Genomic DNA, 16247 nt, shown 5'->3' on the forward strand with positions numbered 1-16247 from the left:
GTACATGTACCTTTTCAAATTAGAGGTTTTGTCTTTTCCAGATATCTGCCCAAGAGTGGGGTTACAGATCATATGGTAACTCTATTTTTAGTTTTTTAAGAACCTTGCGTACTGTTGTCCACAGTGGCTGCACCAACTTACGTTCCCACCATCAGTGTAGGAGGTTTCCCGGAAAAATTATTAAATGATGTAAAAAACAATAAAGGCTTCTGAATGGAAGAAAGAGCAAGCTTGTAAGGCGGCCCGGAGAGGGTAAACATGTCTAGCCTGATTAATCATCTAGTTCGGGAATAACTGCTTCCAAAGTGAGCCAAAGGTGCGTCAGTCTTGTGCTGACCTGCAGTCACGAGCAGGTAGGGAAGGCTGAGCTGTTCAGTCTCAGCAGCAAAAAAATGCCTCGTGTCTGTGCTGGAAAAGCAGGTCACGTGGCCTATTAGGAAGGAAAGGGAACAGGTAACGGCCTTCCCCTCTTACAAGTGGTTTTTAAAAAAGCTCTCCTGTAGGCATTTTTCAATACCCAAGGACAGCCAAAAGGGCAGACAGGAAAAAGAGCCACATTTTCAACACTCAAACAGTGCTGTTTTAAATAACGGATTGAATACCAAACAAATAGGATGAAAGTTCCTAATCTGGCTAATGTCTGTATTTCTCAATATAGCAACGTTATTAATGTCAGTGCCTAAGCCTGTATAAATCTGAACCCCTTGTTGTTGGCCAGTTGGAAATAATAATGTAAACCGACTCTGCTGGCCTCATTGTCATGTATCCGAACACTTTGTCAAACTGCAAATATTTAAAATATTTTAATATTCACTCTAGGCCAAAAAGTCTTTGCCAAACTAGATACTGAAATTACTCTCTGTTGTGTTGGAATAGGATAGACTATAACCTGATATTTAAAGGTATTATTTGGGAAAAAAAGGAAGGTTGGGATTGAATTTTCCATTATCATTCATTTTCGTATCATTTACCATTATCATTCATTATCATATTTTCAGAGTCATTCTCTTTGCTCTGCTCCACGGGAACACTAAGAATTAGATTGATCTGCTCTGTCCAGATAAGGGCTCCATTTACTTTTTTCCACTTTGCATAAAAAGCCAAAGGTGGGTTCTATGTAGAGTTTATTTGTGATGGGTCTTAGAGAATGAGGAGAATTTAGTAAGGGAGAGAGAAAAATAATGTACAAGCTGGAATAATGAAAAATAGGAGTAATAAAAGCTAGAATGAAAACCTACCGTGGTTCAGGAGGTGATGTGTCATTCAGCTGAAGTGCAGGGGCTTAGCGCTGGTTTTCATACCTCTGCTGAAAACAAGAAATAAGCATATTGTTCTATTAATTTCATTAATAGCAGGGTAGAGACTTTTCAAAAAGGAGGAGAGAAAGGGCATTAAAGGACGTTTTTTCTTCATGCGGGGGGTGAGGGGTGGGGGGTGGGTGTTCAGTCTCCGACAGTGAGTTACTTACTGCTACAGGATGGAGGCTCAGAGGGGTTACGTTCACCTCAAAGGGAAGGTGAAACGGGAAGGCATGAAGTAGTTGTATGGGTATGTTAGAAGCCATCATAAATAAAATATGTTGATCTGTATTTAAAAAAAGCTGGTTGGAAAAATAAAAGGTGGAAGATGAGAACCTTGTAAGTTAAAGAGCTTCATGCTCTTCAGCCAAAACTCTGCTATTTACAAATAGGGGCAAACAACATTCGTTTCCTAGGTGATTTGACAGGCTTAACCTGGCAGGTATAAAGCACTTCTCTGAGTATTAGGTGATGTTCTCTGGGTAGTGAAAACCTGAATGCGCTCTAGGTGCCCTTATCCAAACATCATTTGTGCCAGGATTCGAGTGCTTTCCGGTGAAGTTTTAAGGTCTCATCTAAATCAGGGGATGTAGCTTGGCATTTGTTCATTGGACCCCAACATCCTGTTACCAAATCAAACTCGGGGCCGCTCGCCGGCGGGCAGTAAGGCCAATCTAATGACACCGGGTTGTGGTGAAGGAAAGTGCAGCATTTATTGTAAAGATGCCAATACAAAGAGGATGGGTGGCTCGTTTTCTAAAACCCCGACGGTTTTGGGGGGAGTATTTAATGGGCAAAATTTGGGGTGAGGGCTACAGGGCTTGTGACTTTGTTCTGATTGGCTGGTGGCCAGGTAGCAGGGCGGTGCTCCAGGGATCTTGCCCTCAGCCTGAAGTTACCATCCTCCACCTGGGTGGAGGCCTTAGTTCCCGCAGAAGAACTCAGATATTGTTGTATGTATCCCTTGAGGAAGAACCAGGACCCTGCCCCAAGGCTGCAGTATTGTTTCTAGGCTGTTCCTCCCTTGTTTCTGCATCCCCTCCCTTCCCTGATTAGCAACTGTTTGAACCTGCCCTTTGGAGCTCAGGGAACGTCCAGGAGCCTGAAAGAAACCTGTTTCCTACAAACAAGAAACGGGGGGGCACGGAAAGAATTTGTACCAGGGAGGACCCCACAGGGTCCTGCTCCGTTTCAACCCTTATGATAAGCACCACGGTGGGAGGAGAGGGGCTGTCACGACGTAATCGCAAAGTCACAGATCCCAGAGCCTTGCACTTTCAGATCCCCTAGGACTGGAACCCCGGTAAGCTCTTGTTTTAGAAAAGAGAGTGCCGAGGACTTCCCTGGCGGCCCAGTGCTTAAGACTCCGCGCTTCCACTGCAGGGGCTTCGGGTTCAATCCTCGGTCCGGGAACTAGGATCCCGCATGCCTCGCGGTAGGGCCAAAAAAAGAAAAAGAAAAAGAGTAGGGCGGGGCTAGAAAGCATTACAAAAGAGCCCGGTGGATGAGGTTTTTTAAAAATTTTCATTCTCGTCACTTCAGTCATTTTTTCACTAAAGCGGCATATTTGAGAACGGAGGCAACATTATACCCCGTGGAGTGTGCTCGAAGAGTCGAGGGACCAGGCTGTGGCTCATCGCCATGAGCAACAAGGGGGTGGGGGGAGCGCCGGGGGCGGGGTAGTGCCGCAGCCTGTCGTATGAGTAGCAGGAAACGGCACGCCTGCCAGAACGCATCATTTCAACTTTCGTTCTTACTGTATTAATTCCCTGAATGACAGTAACAAGAGGGGGGGGGGAAACCTTCCGAAATGAAGCAAAAGAGATCTGAGAAACTAAATCTGCAGGGGAAAAGGAGACTAAAACCACAGTTTTAGTGAAACAGCCAGCCGTTGGGAGCAGGGAGGCAGAGGGAGGGAAAAAGGCTGGGCTTAAGCAACCTGCTACCGGGATGTAGACAAAGGCGGTTTGAAAGGCAGAGAACGAGGCGGGATCAGTAGCTCTATCAGCATGGGGAGTGCGCCAGCCGCTGGATTCCCGGGATGAAACCGGATGAATTCACAGTGTCTCCTTCAGGGCACGAATTACTGGAGTATGCACCAAAATAAGAACTCAGAGAAAAAAGTAAGTTTGGGAGAGGACTTAGATTTTGACGGTCTTTGAAATCTCCTCTTGGAGGCATGCCTTCATTGATGCGTTACCTCTTTATAGTTTCTGTCTCTTGTGTAATCATTTTTATCGTGTTCTATGTGTTCAATTTTGGGGGCGAGCAAGGCTTCCAGAGGCTAAATAACTCGGACACTTTGATGCTGAGTCAAGTTTGCATATCCTTTATCAGAGGCAAAACACCTTTCCTCTGGAGAAACAAACTCACGATCTATGAGACGTCTTCTTGCAAGGAATACCTGGCTCAAAGCCACTACATCACGGCGCCGTTATCTAAAGAAGAAGCAGAATTTCCTTTGGCATATATCATGGTCATCCATCACAATTTCGACACCTTTGCAAGGCTCTTCAGAGCTATTTACATGCCTCAGAATATCTACTGTGTTCACGTGGATGAGAAAGCGACAGTTGAATTTAAAGATGCAGTGGAGCAATTACTGAGCTGCTTCCCGAATGCTTTTCTGGCTTCCAAGATGGAACCCGTGGTCTATGGTGGGATCTCCAGGCTCCAGGCTGACCTGCACTGCATCAAGGATCTTTCAGCCTTGGAGGTTCCGTGGAAGTACGCCATCAACACCTGTGGGCAAGATTTCCCCCTGAAAACCAACAGGGAGATAGTTCAGTATCTGAAAGGATTTAAAGGGAAAAACATAACCCCAGGGGTGCTGCCTCCAGCTCACGCAATTGGACGGACTAAATATGTCCACCGAGAGCACCTGGGCAAAGAGCTTTCCTATGTGATAAGAACCACAGCACTGAAACCGCCTCCTCCCCACAATCTCACCATTTACTTCGGTTCTGCCTACGTTGCCCTGTCAAGAGAGTTTACCAACTTTGTTCTCCATGACCCACGGGCTCTTGACTTGCTCCAGTGGTCCAAAGACACCTTCAGCCCGGATGAACATTTCTGGGTGACGCTTAATAGGATTCCAGGTATGTGGGATTTCCTATTTCACGTGAAGGCAACGTGCCATACTTGAAAGGGCTTTTCGAGAGCCAGCTCCTTTTTATTAGAAGTAGAAGATGAAAACTGAAATATATAGTTTTCACCTGCATCCTTTATAAACTCTAAACATCTAAAGAATGATGTTCTTTAGAATACAGTATTCTGACCAAGCCAAATAATACCTTTTAGTGGCATTGCTTTGCAGTTCATCGTGTTCTTTTGCATTCATCATCTTATTAAATCTTTAACCACAATCGGTATTATGGTTCTCCATCCCCACTGGTGTTCTTTCTTTCCCCCAAATTTGTCACACTTGCTGTAACCCCAGGGCCATTGCCTTGGCCACTCCCCTGCCTACCCCCAGACCTTCACAGGCTCCCTCTTATCAGCCAAAGGTCATCAGCTCAGAGAAGCTGAGCTGACCACCCCACCTTTTTCCTTCAAAGAGTTTATTATCATCTGGAATATCCTATCTGCTTACTTGCATGGATTTGTTCTTGGCCTCCTCTGTATTAGCTCGGTGAAGTTGGGTCATTTTCTATCTTGTTAACTGCTGTATCTTCCATGAGTAGAACACATAGCACATGCTCAATAAAAATGAATGAATGAATGAGTGGCAAAGCATGAGACATTACTATGGCACCACAGCTGTCTCCCTAAGACCCCGTGAGCAGAGAAATACTTAGACTCATGCATGTACTATACCACAGGTGTGAAGTTTTAAAAATATATATATTTTAACTTCAGATAAATAATGAGATTCCAGGAGAAGCTCCTTCCTTTCTCATCAGAACAGTTCTATCTGTACTAACGGACCAAATCAATTATTTTTAAAACTATATAAAACATGATAGGGTTTCTTCTGAAGGAAACAGCGTGCTTTGGACTCAATGAAAAGTACAAAATGGATCTCTGATGAACTCGACAGCATTATTATAGCAGGAGAAAAGCAATCATTGTTCTGGTTTTTGGGGGGTTGCCAAGTTGGAAACACTGGTAGGTGCTCTCAGGCTGCAGGGTGGGGCCTGCTGGGCGATAAACATGCCAGCGTTCTCTGGAAAATACCGTGTTTGGTCTCTGAATCCCAGGGTGACTGGCCTGGTGAACAGGGCTTGCTCTCGCACTGTGCAAGCTCTCTTTCTTGACCTCCCTCTTCCTATGGCCATCTTTTCACCTTTTATCTGTTGTTTCCATCATTGGCATCTAATCGGTGAGCACTAGGTAATTAGAGGCAGATTTTCATATTTAAATATTTATTCCCTTTCTATTTTCACTATTCCCTTAGGATTTATGAAGATTCGATACTAGCCTCGTGGTTCCGTAGGTATCGTACTAAAATGAAGGCAGTTCGTAACTTCACCAAAGCCTGAATTGTCGTTTCTTAAAAAGAGAAAAACGTGGGTTTGTGTTAGTGTTAAATGTCTGTTTGGTTTGCAGAAGCATGGTCAGTCTTATCAATGTCAAATCAATTTAACAAAATCGAGGAAAAATAATCTCTTACCCCCCATTTTTTTTTCCTTACCCCCTTCTCCTTTCCAGCCCTGGTGAAATAGATGAGGCAGGAGACAAGACCATTTTTGCTGTAGGTTTGTGGGGTGACTCGCTGGCTTCTACCCTCTCTCAGCGACAGTATCACCCCATATAAATAGCCTCTTGGAATCTCCAGTCACCCCAGCTACAAACTAAGGGCCCCAGGAGGCAAGATCCTCTTTGTTCCTACATATGCCTTTCTTTGCAGAGGACACAATACCCAGAACCACATAAACACCTAGCAGGCAGCTGTTGAGAATTTGTAGAAAGGCCAAAATGCCTTTATTTATAAATAAGTAAAGTGAGACTCAATAGAAAGTATACTCATAGAGGTGAGTCTAGACGCCAACAATCTTGTTGCCCCTTAGCCTTGGCAAATGCCTTTCATTACCCCTGTAGGAAATCGGAGATGAGAGCTCCGCTGAGAGAACCTCAGTGGTCTGATTCTGCAAGGGATGTTTTTCAGAATAACGTGACATTTCCTAGGGTCTTGCCTCCTTCCTCTGTTACATTCCAGATGGCATCCTGGTTCAGGGAGCAAGCAGGAAGCTATCCTGCTTGTAGGTGGGCCCTTCCTGAATTACAAGTGATTTAAAGAAAACAAGCCATCACATGCTCTAGCCCCAGTGATGGACCTCCCCACCTTCAAAGGCGATGCAGAATTCAGTCACATGCTCCAGTCCCTCCAGTGGTTTTCCACTTGAGCGCTCTTTGTGAGTTAGGATTTGGTGCGTGAATCTGGTTCTTTATTACCAGACAACCTTTTACCGTATCACGTCTTCTGTTTTCAGTGTCATGTTTTAAGGGGAAAAGTCCTTCGGTAAATACAGCGTAAACATTTTTGCAAATGTGCGAGTTCAGATGGTGCAGTTCCTTGCCTCCCTCAAAGTTCCTTTCTGTTTTTATCTTAAACATCCTAAATTAAAGTGTTTGTGTTAGAAAGACCCTGCACAGTCATATCAGGCTCCCTGAAACACCCACAAGAGGACCAAGACCAAGAACCTGATTGGTACCCTGTTACTAGGTGATAATCAGACAACAAAATGAGAATAGTTTAAAATCAGTGAGACTCGGGAATTCCTTGGCGGTCCAGTGGATTGGACTCCGTGCCTCCACTGCAGGAGGTGTGGGTTTGATCCCTGATTGGGGAAGTGAGATCCCACATGCCTTGCTGCACAGCAAATAAATAAATAAATAGAGACTCAATAGAAAATATACTCATAGAGGTAAGACTAAATCACATATCTTCACATGGTTTTTTTTTTTTTTTTTATGTTGTCTTTCTATTGAGAAAATGACTTCTCTCTTGGTTTTCAACACTTAAGTTTTTTCCAAACTGCATTAGATATAGAAATGGTGCCGGGCCATGTCCCTTGGGGGCCCCAGTCTCACATCCTTCTTCAGGGAAGGCCAGAAAGAGTGGTTATCATTCCATCCTGTGTGGCTGTGTACAGATGGGTTGTCTAGATTTCTCCCTTCTGGCCATATTCTCAAAGGAAACCCTTCTGGAGCGCAAATTTCTCTCACTCATCCTATAGCGCTTGAGGGTTAGGGTTAGGGTTGGCATGCGGCTCTGTCATATGCACGCTGTACGAATTCTGGTGCACGCTGAGGTTTTCCAACTTCTCCAGTCTTTGTAATCACTGCTGTATGTCACCTTAAGAAAAGCTCCCATATTATTATTCCCATAGCATTTGCTTTGGCCTACCTGCCCCAGGGCGGAGTGCCAGAGACCATTGAGATGTTTTGCTTTAAGTCTTGTGGAATTGTTGAGGATCTGCAGAAGCCTCTGCTGGTCCAGTTTTTTCACAGTCCACTTCCGTGGCTCACTTGTCTTCTTGTCCCACTTTACGGTGGGTCTGTCTCTAAAGAAAAGGCAAAACTGCTCCATGCTTTGACTTCAGCTCCGTTTTTCCCCTCGCTGCCTAAGCTTGTTCTTTTGGATTTTTGCTCATGTGTTTCTCTGACCTTTCTCATGCCATGAGGTTTTTGTTCCATAAGAATGTTTTCATTTGCCTCTTCTTTTTTCCATTTTGTATACTTCTTTTTTTTTTTTTTCCGGAGCCCCTTTGTCAAATAAATTACCTCAACTTCAGAAAGGACCACATGATCACATTTCCTCATGTTTCAATGCTAAAAATAGCTTGTTTCCTACTTTGATTTCTTTTGCTTTTTTAACTTTGTGCCTTATATGTGGACATTCTTTGGGCATGTGTTATGACTCTTTGAGTTGCATGTGACAGAAACACAACTCAAAGTTGCTTAAACAGACCCCAGAACTTACTGGGTCATAGAATTGAGGTGCCCAAGGAGGGCCTCCGAGTAAAGCTGGATCAAGGCTTGGAATGGTATATGCGGGACTCTGTCTCTGTGAAGTGACCAACCATCCCTGTGTGCCCAGGTCTGAGGGGGGTCTTGGGCATGGGACCTTCCATGCTAAAGCCAGGGAAGTCCCAGTTTGGTCTGAACTGGTCACTCTATCTGTCTGTCTGTCTGCCTGTCACTGGGTTGACTTTATTCAGTTTGGTCCTCCCCACGTGGTGTCAGAGAGGCCCAGAAGTAGCTCCAGCTGCTTGCTTCTCACAGCCGGCACTCCCAAGAGAAAAGAAAGGTTTTTTTTTCCTCATAGTTCCAGCAACAGCTCAGGGAAGTCGTCAGATTGGTCCTGCTCAGTCCAAATCCCTATCCCTAAACAAACCAGGGGCAGGAAGAATGCTGACCAGCTTCTCTTGGGTCACTTTTTCACCCTCGAGCTAAAAGTTCAGGGCAGGCTATGGTGAAGGATGGTTCTTCGCCCGTGATGCCTGCCAGACAAAAGCACACGCCCACTGCAAGGTGGTTCCGGGTCCTGCAGGCAGGGGGGTTTCAGTGAGCATCTCCACCTCGATTAGAAGGACAAGATATAATGAGGTATACAGTTTTCAGCACTTGGGCAATTATAACTTGGAGAAGACTAATTAAATTACCATTGTGGAAAAGGCATGATCTCAATAAGCATACTTCTCTTCCCTCATAAAAACATTTTATTTATTTTTTTAAATTAATTTATTTATTCTTTAAAATAAATTTATTTATTTTTGGCTGTGTTGGGTCTTCGTTGCTGCGCGCGGGCTTTCTCTAGTTGCGGCGAGCGGGGGCTACTCTTTGTTGTGGTGCACAGGCCTCTCATTGCAGTGGCTTCTCTTGTAGCAGAGCATGGGCTCTAGGTGCGCGGGCTTCAGTAGTTGTGGTGCACGGCTCAGTAGTTGTGGCACACGGGCTTAGTTGTTCTGCGGCATGTGGGATCTTCCTGGACCAGGGATCAAACCCGTATCCCCTGCATTAGCAGGCGGACTCTTAACCACTGCACCACCGGGGAAGTCCGTCATAAAAACATTTTAAATAAAATTATATTTTATTTATATATATAAATAATAAGTATATCAATAAATAATTGTTAATATAAATTTGATAATTTTATACAAATATACCTTTATATTTCTTTTTAATAATTATTATTATATTTGGATAGTACTTAGTTTGCAAAGGAATTTCTAACACATTATCTCCTTTAATTCTTATAAGAATTCTATTAAGGGGAGGACTGTTGTTCCCATTTTGCAGATGAGAAATTTAAGATTAAGATAAGTGGCTTGTCCAAAGACAAATATTGCATATACCTAGCAAGAAATAAGAATGAAAAGAGGGAATTCCCTGGCCATCCAGTGGTTAGGACTCAGTGCTTTCACTGCTGGGGCCCAGGTTCGATCCCTGTTCAGAGAACTGAGATCCCGCAAGCCGCGCAGCGCAGCCAAAAAAAAAGAAAAAAAAAAAATAATGAAAATAAACATCTAGGGGGAAGTAGGGGGAAGCAGAGGTAAGATTTATGTGGTAAGCTTAGATTAAATTGAACCTAGTTTTATGAATTCTTCATTTGATTATTGCAATAACAGCAAGTGTTCAGAAGATGAAACTTAGCTAATTCTAAGCCTCATTAAGCTTGGGGAATGATTATATAATTGGACCCACCCAGGAGTTTTCTCTCTTGTTCCTTATGTCATCTGGATGCTTAGCCCATTTTCCTGAAAACATTGGCTTTTCCGTGCGAGCCGAAGGTACAGAAAAGATCAGGAGAGTAATGTTTACGAACATCTGCCCACGGGTCTGCGTTATCTCAGTTTAATCGTCGCAAGAATCCTGTTGGGTCGGTATCTAAATTCACATTTTACAAGTGTGAGGATGGGATCAGAGGGGCTGAGTGACGTGTCCTGCTCCAAAAGCTGGAGGCACAGTAAAGGAGAGTGCAGCGGGCACCTGGGATTCTACACGCTCAGAACTCAACCCAGGCTCGCCTTTGTGTGCCCCTCAATCAACACCGCCCTCTGTTAGCTTAGACCTGCCGGCCGGCTTCTCTCTCCTCAGTTCTCACCACCCCCATCCCTCCAGCCCTGGAGCTTGGTTTCCAGAGTCGAAAGGACCAGGTTGGAATCCTAGCTCCTCCATCGCCAGCCTTGTGACCCGACGACTGGAAAGCCCAGTCTTAGAGTAGCCGTGTAGCATAGATGTTGAAAGCTCAACCCTGGAGCCAGACTGCCTGAATTTGAATCTCTGCTCTGCCATTTACAAGCTTTGTGACTTTGGACAAGTTACCTAAATGTGGGAGCCTCCGTTTCTTCATCTATAAAATGGGAGAAATAATGATATTTACATCAAATCTGTGAGGTTTAGATGAGTTTGACCAGTGCCCAGCCCATATTTTGAGTGTTAGTTTTTATTGTTCTTACTGTTATTATTTTCTTCATCTGTAAAATGGATATTCATTCAATAAATTTATTTTATTTTATTTTTTATTGAAATATAGTTGATTTACAATGATTCATATATATATACATATATACGTATATATATATGAATATATATATCTCTATATTCTTTTTCAGATTATTTTCCCTTATATGTTATTACAAAATATTGAGTATAGTTCCCTGGGCTATACAGTAGGTCCTTGTTGGTTGTCTATTTTATATATAGTCGTGTGTCTATGTTAATCTCAAACTCCTAATTTATCCCTCCCCCTACCCCAGTAAATATTTATTAAGCACTTAGACACTGTGCTGGGTACTGAGAAATAATAGTGAATAAGTATATAATAGTGAATAAGACAAATAAGGCCCCTACTCTCATGGAGTATTCTAGAAGGAGGAGACAGGCAGTAAAAAGTAGACAGATAAGATAATTAGAGATTCTAAGTGCTATGAAGGAGACAAGCAGGCTGACGCAGGAAGGGACCTACTTCTTAGTGAAAGTAGCACATGAACTGCACCTCCAAAATGAGAACAAGCCATCGGAACAAGAAGGAGGTCCCAGGCAGAGGGATGAAAGGTTGCAAAGGGCCTGAGGTGAGCAAGGGCTCCATGTGTTCAGGAGCCAGAAAAGCAGCCAAGGGGGCGGGGGTGAGGGCTGGACCTGGCGTGACGTGGGTGAGGCCCTCGTGTGACGGTCGCGGGGATGCCTTGACCTGGCAGCACCCGGTTCATAGGGTTGTGGGCCGAAGACGCAAGGGGATGTGTGCAAGGGCTCGGCTCCTGCCAGGTACAGGGTAAACGGTTAGTGATCCTGCCAGGTACGGGGATCTGGCTTTTGGCCTCCTTTCCATGGCTGGTGCCGCCATCCCTCTCTCTCTTCCTCTCTCTCCTACAGTAGCCTGATTTCTTTCTAACTACTTTCCCTGACTCCATTCTCAGCCTGCTTTAATCCATCCTCCATAGTGACAGAATGAGCTCAATAAAAATGTGCGTCGGTCTCATGATCACGTCTCTCTCCTTAGAAACCTCCTGTGCATCCCCGTCACATACAGCCTCACGTCCTAACCCCTTTGCTGGAAGGGAGCTCATTGCAGTGTGGCCCCTTGACCTCTGCAGCACCTTCTCGCCCTGTGCTCCGCCCCCCATCCCATACCGCACACCAGCTGTACCAGACAACTCGTGGGTCTCAAATGTGCCACTTTCAGCCTCCCCGCCTCGACTCATGCCAGCTCCCCTCCAGAATGCTCTAGAACGCTCTTCCTCCCTCTCCCTCCTCTGACTGGCATGTGCATTTCTTTGAAGATTCGGCTTAGAGTCATATTCTCTAAAGAGCCTTTCCTAATTCTCGCTCCTGTGGACTCCATGCCCCTGTATCACACTGTACTCCAGTTAGTCTGCAATGCTGTGTTTGTGCTCCTAGTGACCTTCTAGACTGACCTGCAGGGGTGGCAGCAGCACCTGCTAATTTCTTCTTCCTCATTCCTAGCACAGCACCTGGCACACGAGCAATGGAGCCCTGGCTCCTTGGTGTCATTCCACTTGCACAAACTCAACTGTTTTCTCTCTCTCTCTCTCTCTCTCTCACACACACACACACACACACGTGCACACTCACAGTGTATGTAAGTCTAAATGGCCATCCCTCCACCGCCCTCCGTTCCACCCAATGAGTCTGGGGTCCACAGTAAGCATGAGGTGGATTCTGCATTCCCATGATGGGTCTTGGTTCCCATGCTCACGAATCTTAAAGATACAGTGTGCATCTCATAACATGGCCCCTCAGCTCAAATTAACTTCATCTGGTGCTCGTAAGAAGAAACCACCATCTGGACCAAGATTAAAAGGAAAATGGTCAGCATTGGAATTAGGGAGAGACTCTGTGTCATCTTAACACGGCATATTCCCAAAGGATTTCTCCAGAGGAATTTTGACTGTATGCTGTCATCCCTGTACATACTGGCTTTGTAACCTAATCTCCCAGTAGGATATATACCTTCTCTAAATGTTTGTTGGATTTATTGATTGGCTAGTAATTGGCAAAGTGTGGGCACAAATTCAGATCATCCTATTTCTAATCTGGTGTTCTGCCCCCATCCTCAATTCAATGTATAGAATCGCTCTTTTTTTAAAAAAAATAAACTTATTTATTTATTTTTGGCTGTGTTGGGCCTTCGTTGCTTAACATGGGCTTTCTCTAGTTGAGGTGAATGGGGGCTACTCTTCGTTGCAGCGCGTGGGCTTCTCATTGCGGTGGCTTCTCTTGTTGTGGAGCACGGGCTCTAGAGCGCAGGCTCAGTAGTTGTGGCGCATGGGCTTAGTTGCTCCGCAGCATGTAGGATCTTCCTGAACCAGGGCTCGAACCCGTGTCCCCTGCATTGGCAGGCGGATTCTTAACCACTGTGCCACTGTGCCAACAGGGAAGTCCCTAGAATCACTCTTTTCTAAAAGTTGTTTGTACTCAGAAAAGGCAGATAGGGTAAAAGTGCCACGAAGAGACGATTATCTGAAGCCAGCAGTCTTTGGACAATACTTTTGTATGTGACTCAAAGTCACAGAACTTTGAGCAATAACTTCAACATTAAGAAAAAGCTACCATGTGTTGCCAAAAGTGTTAAAGGGCAAATGCTCTTATAATCCCTCTTTGGAAGCTTATATTTAAATGGATTCTGTTCTTCTCATTTCTCGGTTACCAACTACTGAATTGAGACTTGGGTAATAGCTGATTTTAGAGCCACTGTTCTCAGTGAAATGCAGAACTAGGGAGAGTGAAGTTTTCAGTAAACAACCCCTGCGAGTCTTTTCCCCAGTTTGCTTTTTGGCCCTTGCTGTTCTCTCTCCCTTGGTGATGTCACTGGCCTCCAGGCTCATCACCATTCCTGTCCTGATGAATCATGACCCTGCATCGTGCTCCCAGGCCCTCTCTGCGTTCCTCCCAGGCCTTTGGGCATCTCTTCCTGAGGGCCCCACTGGCACCTGCTCAGGTGCCCCCACTTCCATTGCCCTACTCACCAGAAACCCCCTTCTCCAGAACCTCTGGGACAGGCACTGCTGTCCTCCATGTCAACCGACATCTCCTCTTCCAATCCCCAACACCTGATCAGCACATTCTGTACATTGTGTGTGTGATAGGTTTCCAGGGAGTATCACCGACCGGTTCCGGTCATTACTGCTCTAACTCCAGCCCATCCTGCCCATCTCTCAAGTAGGTTGTTAGACCCATCCATGTGGTCTCTCTGGCCCAAGTCGCCCTCTTCAAAACATTCTAACCCTCGACATATTTTTCTTCTAAGAATAACTTCTCAATTCCAAAAGCTTCAGTGACATTTTTCAATAGCTTATTGAATTATTCAATACAAACATCTCAACGTGGCACGTTGGATGGTTGCATATCCCTGTTGAAAATCACATCGATATCACTGATTAATCAATTCCCATGGCTGCCTTCCCTGAAAGGAACACTCCAGAAAAACCACACCTTGTATTCCTGCCTTTGGTACTTTTTTTCTTCTCAGTCTCCTTCCTTGGGTCATTCTCCTCTATTTCTCCTATTTAAATAATGGCCTGAATAGGTCTCCATTCAATGCCTTGTCATTTAGGGAGTGTTCCCTGATTTTTTTTTTTTTCCTCTATTGTACATTTCAATGCCTTGTCATTTAGGGAGTGTTCCCTGATTTTTTTTTTTTCCTCTATTGTACATTTTGTAAACCTTTGTTGTATCTCCTTTTTTTTTTTTGGCTGGACCCCCAGGGAAGTCCCAGTTGTAACTCTTTTATGCCATTCTATAATCTTCTTTGAACTATAATTATGAATGTGGATATAATATTACCCTGACAACTATTATCTCTTCAGGGTCTTTTACATTTTTGGCAGCTCAACATAGGGCACATCCAGTGGGATAAGAATAAATATTTATTGAACTGGAAATAACTGAAATAACATTTAATATGCCCCTCAGCACTGCTGCCAACTCAGCTGCAAATCACCCCCTCCACTGCCCCCTTCACCACCACCACCACCACACACACACACACACACACACACACACACACACACACACACACACACAGCCTAGATTCCTTTGCCAAATCTTAGTAGGTCAGCTTCAGACAGCATCTTCCAGCATGTTCAGTTTTTCTGGGAATTTTCCTGAAGTCCTTTCTGCCCCTAGTCAACAGCAGTGGCACTGTTCTCTCTCTCTCTGTTTTTCCAAAGCATCTTGCTCATCTTGGGAATGCTTCTCAATGCCAAGTTCATCCTGGGGGCAGCACCAGCTCAAGCCAAGGCCCAGCATCTGTGAGCTTAACCAGTGGGCACGTAACTCTGCACCAAAGAAGTAAAAATAACAGCCTGACATCAGAGGACCCTATTTTAAAGACCAGATCTGGGTTTTTACAGGGCTGCTGCTCTGATGGCAGTAACCCATCATTTGATGAAGCAAATGACCCTGCTAAGAGTTTTAGTGATTTTTTTCCTGGGTCTTGGAGTGGGCAATTTGCAGTCTTAGAAAGCTACATCCAAAGCAACCGTTACAGGGAATTTCCTGCGCTGTGCGGCCAAAAAAAGAAAAATAAGGGAACCCACTAAGTAGCAGTTATATCAATTACTTTCCTCTTTCTTTCATATTCATTACTTGTATTTTCATCATTACATCATTACTGATTGCTTGACTTTATTTAGATCAAGAATGATATGAAAGCAATGCTGCATGAACTTAAGGTAAAGAAAGCAAACATTCTGAGATCCATTTTTTTACATGAACATGGATTATACCATTTAATGCAGACCAAAGGCCATGCAGTTTTTGCAGGTAGGTTTTACTTCCATTCAGATTCTTTTCATGTAGATCATAAAAATACAATACCGTGTGATGAGCCCAATTCAAAAATTACATGCTGCAGCCCATATTAACACTGACAGTTCCTAATAGAGGAAACGAAAATTAAATTTTCTTTTTTTTCTTTTTTGGCTGCGTTGGGTCATCATTGCTGCGTGTGGGCTTTCTCTAGTTGCCACGAGCAGGGGCTGCTCTTCGTTGCGGTGCGAGGGCTTCTCATTGCGGTGGCTTCTCTTGTTGCGGAGCACGGGCTCTAGGCGCATGGGCTTCAGTAGTTGTGGCACACGGGCTCAGTAGTTGTGGCTTGCAGGATCAGTAGATTTGGCTCGCGGGCTCAGTAGCTGTGGCTTGCAGGATCAGTAGCTTTGGCTCACGGGCTCAGTAGTTGTGGCACGCGGGCTCAGTAGTTGTGGCTCACAGGCTCTAGAGAGCAGGTGCAGTAGTTGCGGTGCACGGGCTTAGTTGCTCCGCGGCATGTGGGATCTTCCCGGCCAGGGCTCAAAACCATGTCCCCTGCATTGGCAGGAGGATTCTTAACCACTGCGCCACCAAGGAAGTCCCGACAATTTTCTTGACCTAACTAACCAGTTCTTAATGTGGTTTCTCAACGCCTGTCTTTCATTCTCTGATCTGAATAGTACGTGACATTCTTTCTTGACATGCTTTTGGACAAAGCCATGAGTAGAAGAA

General features: G+C 44.7%; 1 protein-coding gene across 1 annotated transcript; it reads left to right on the forward strand.

Moving 5' to 3' along the window:
- The first annotated feature begins 9 nt into the window (after window positions 1–9).
- On the forward strand, window positions 10–14789 carry LOC111181354 (N-acetyllactosaminide beta-1,6-N-acetylglucosaminyl-transferase-like). The gene has a single exon (XM_022586644.2). It carries the CDS (start codon window positions 3478–3480, stop codon window positions 4441–4443), a length of 966 nt encoding a protein of 321 aa, XP_022442352.1. The 5' UTR covers window positions 10–3477; the 3' UTR covers window positions 4444–14789.
- The last annotated feature ends 1458 nt before the right edge of the window (window positions 14790–16247 follow it).

This window comes from Delphinapterus leucas, chromosome 10 (genome assembly GCF_059928025.1).
Source record: "Delphinapterus leucas isolate spDelLeu-1000000601 "Yukka" chromosome 10, BTC_Dleu_Yukka2, whole genome shotgun sequence".
Classification (NCBI taxonomy): Eukaryota; Metazoa; Chordata; class Mammalia; order Artiodactyla; family Monodontidae; genus Delphinapterus; species Delphinapterus leucas.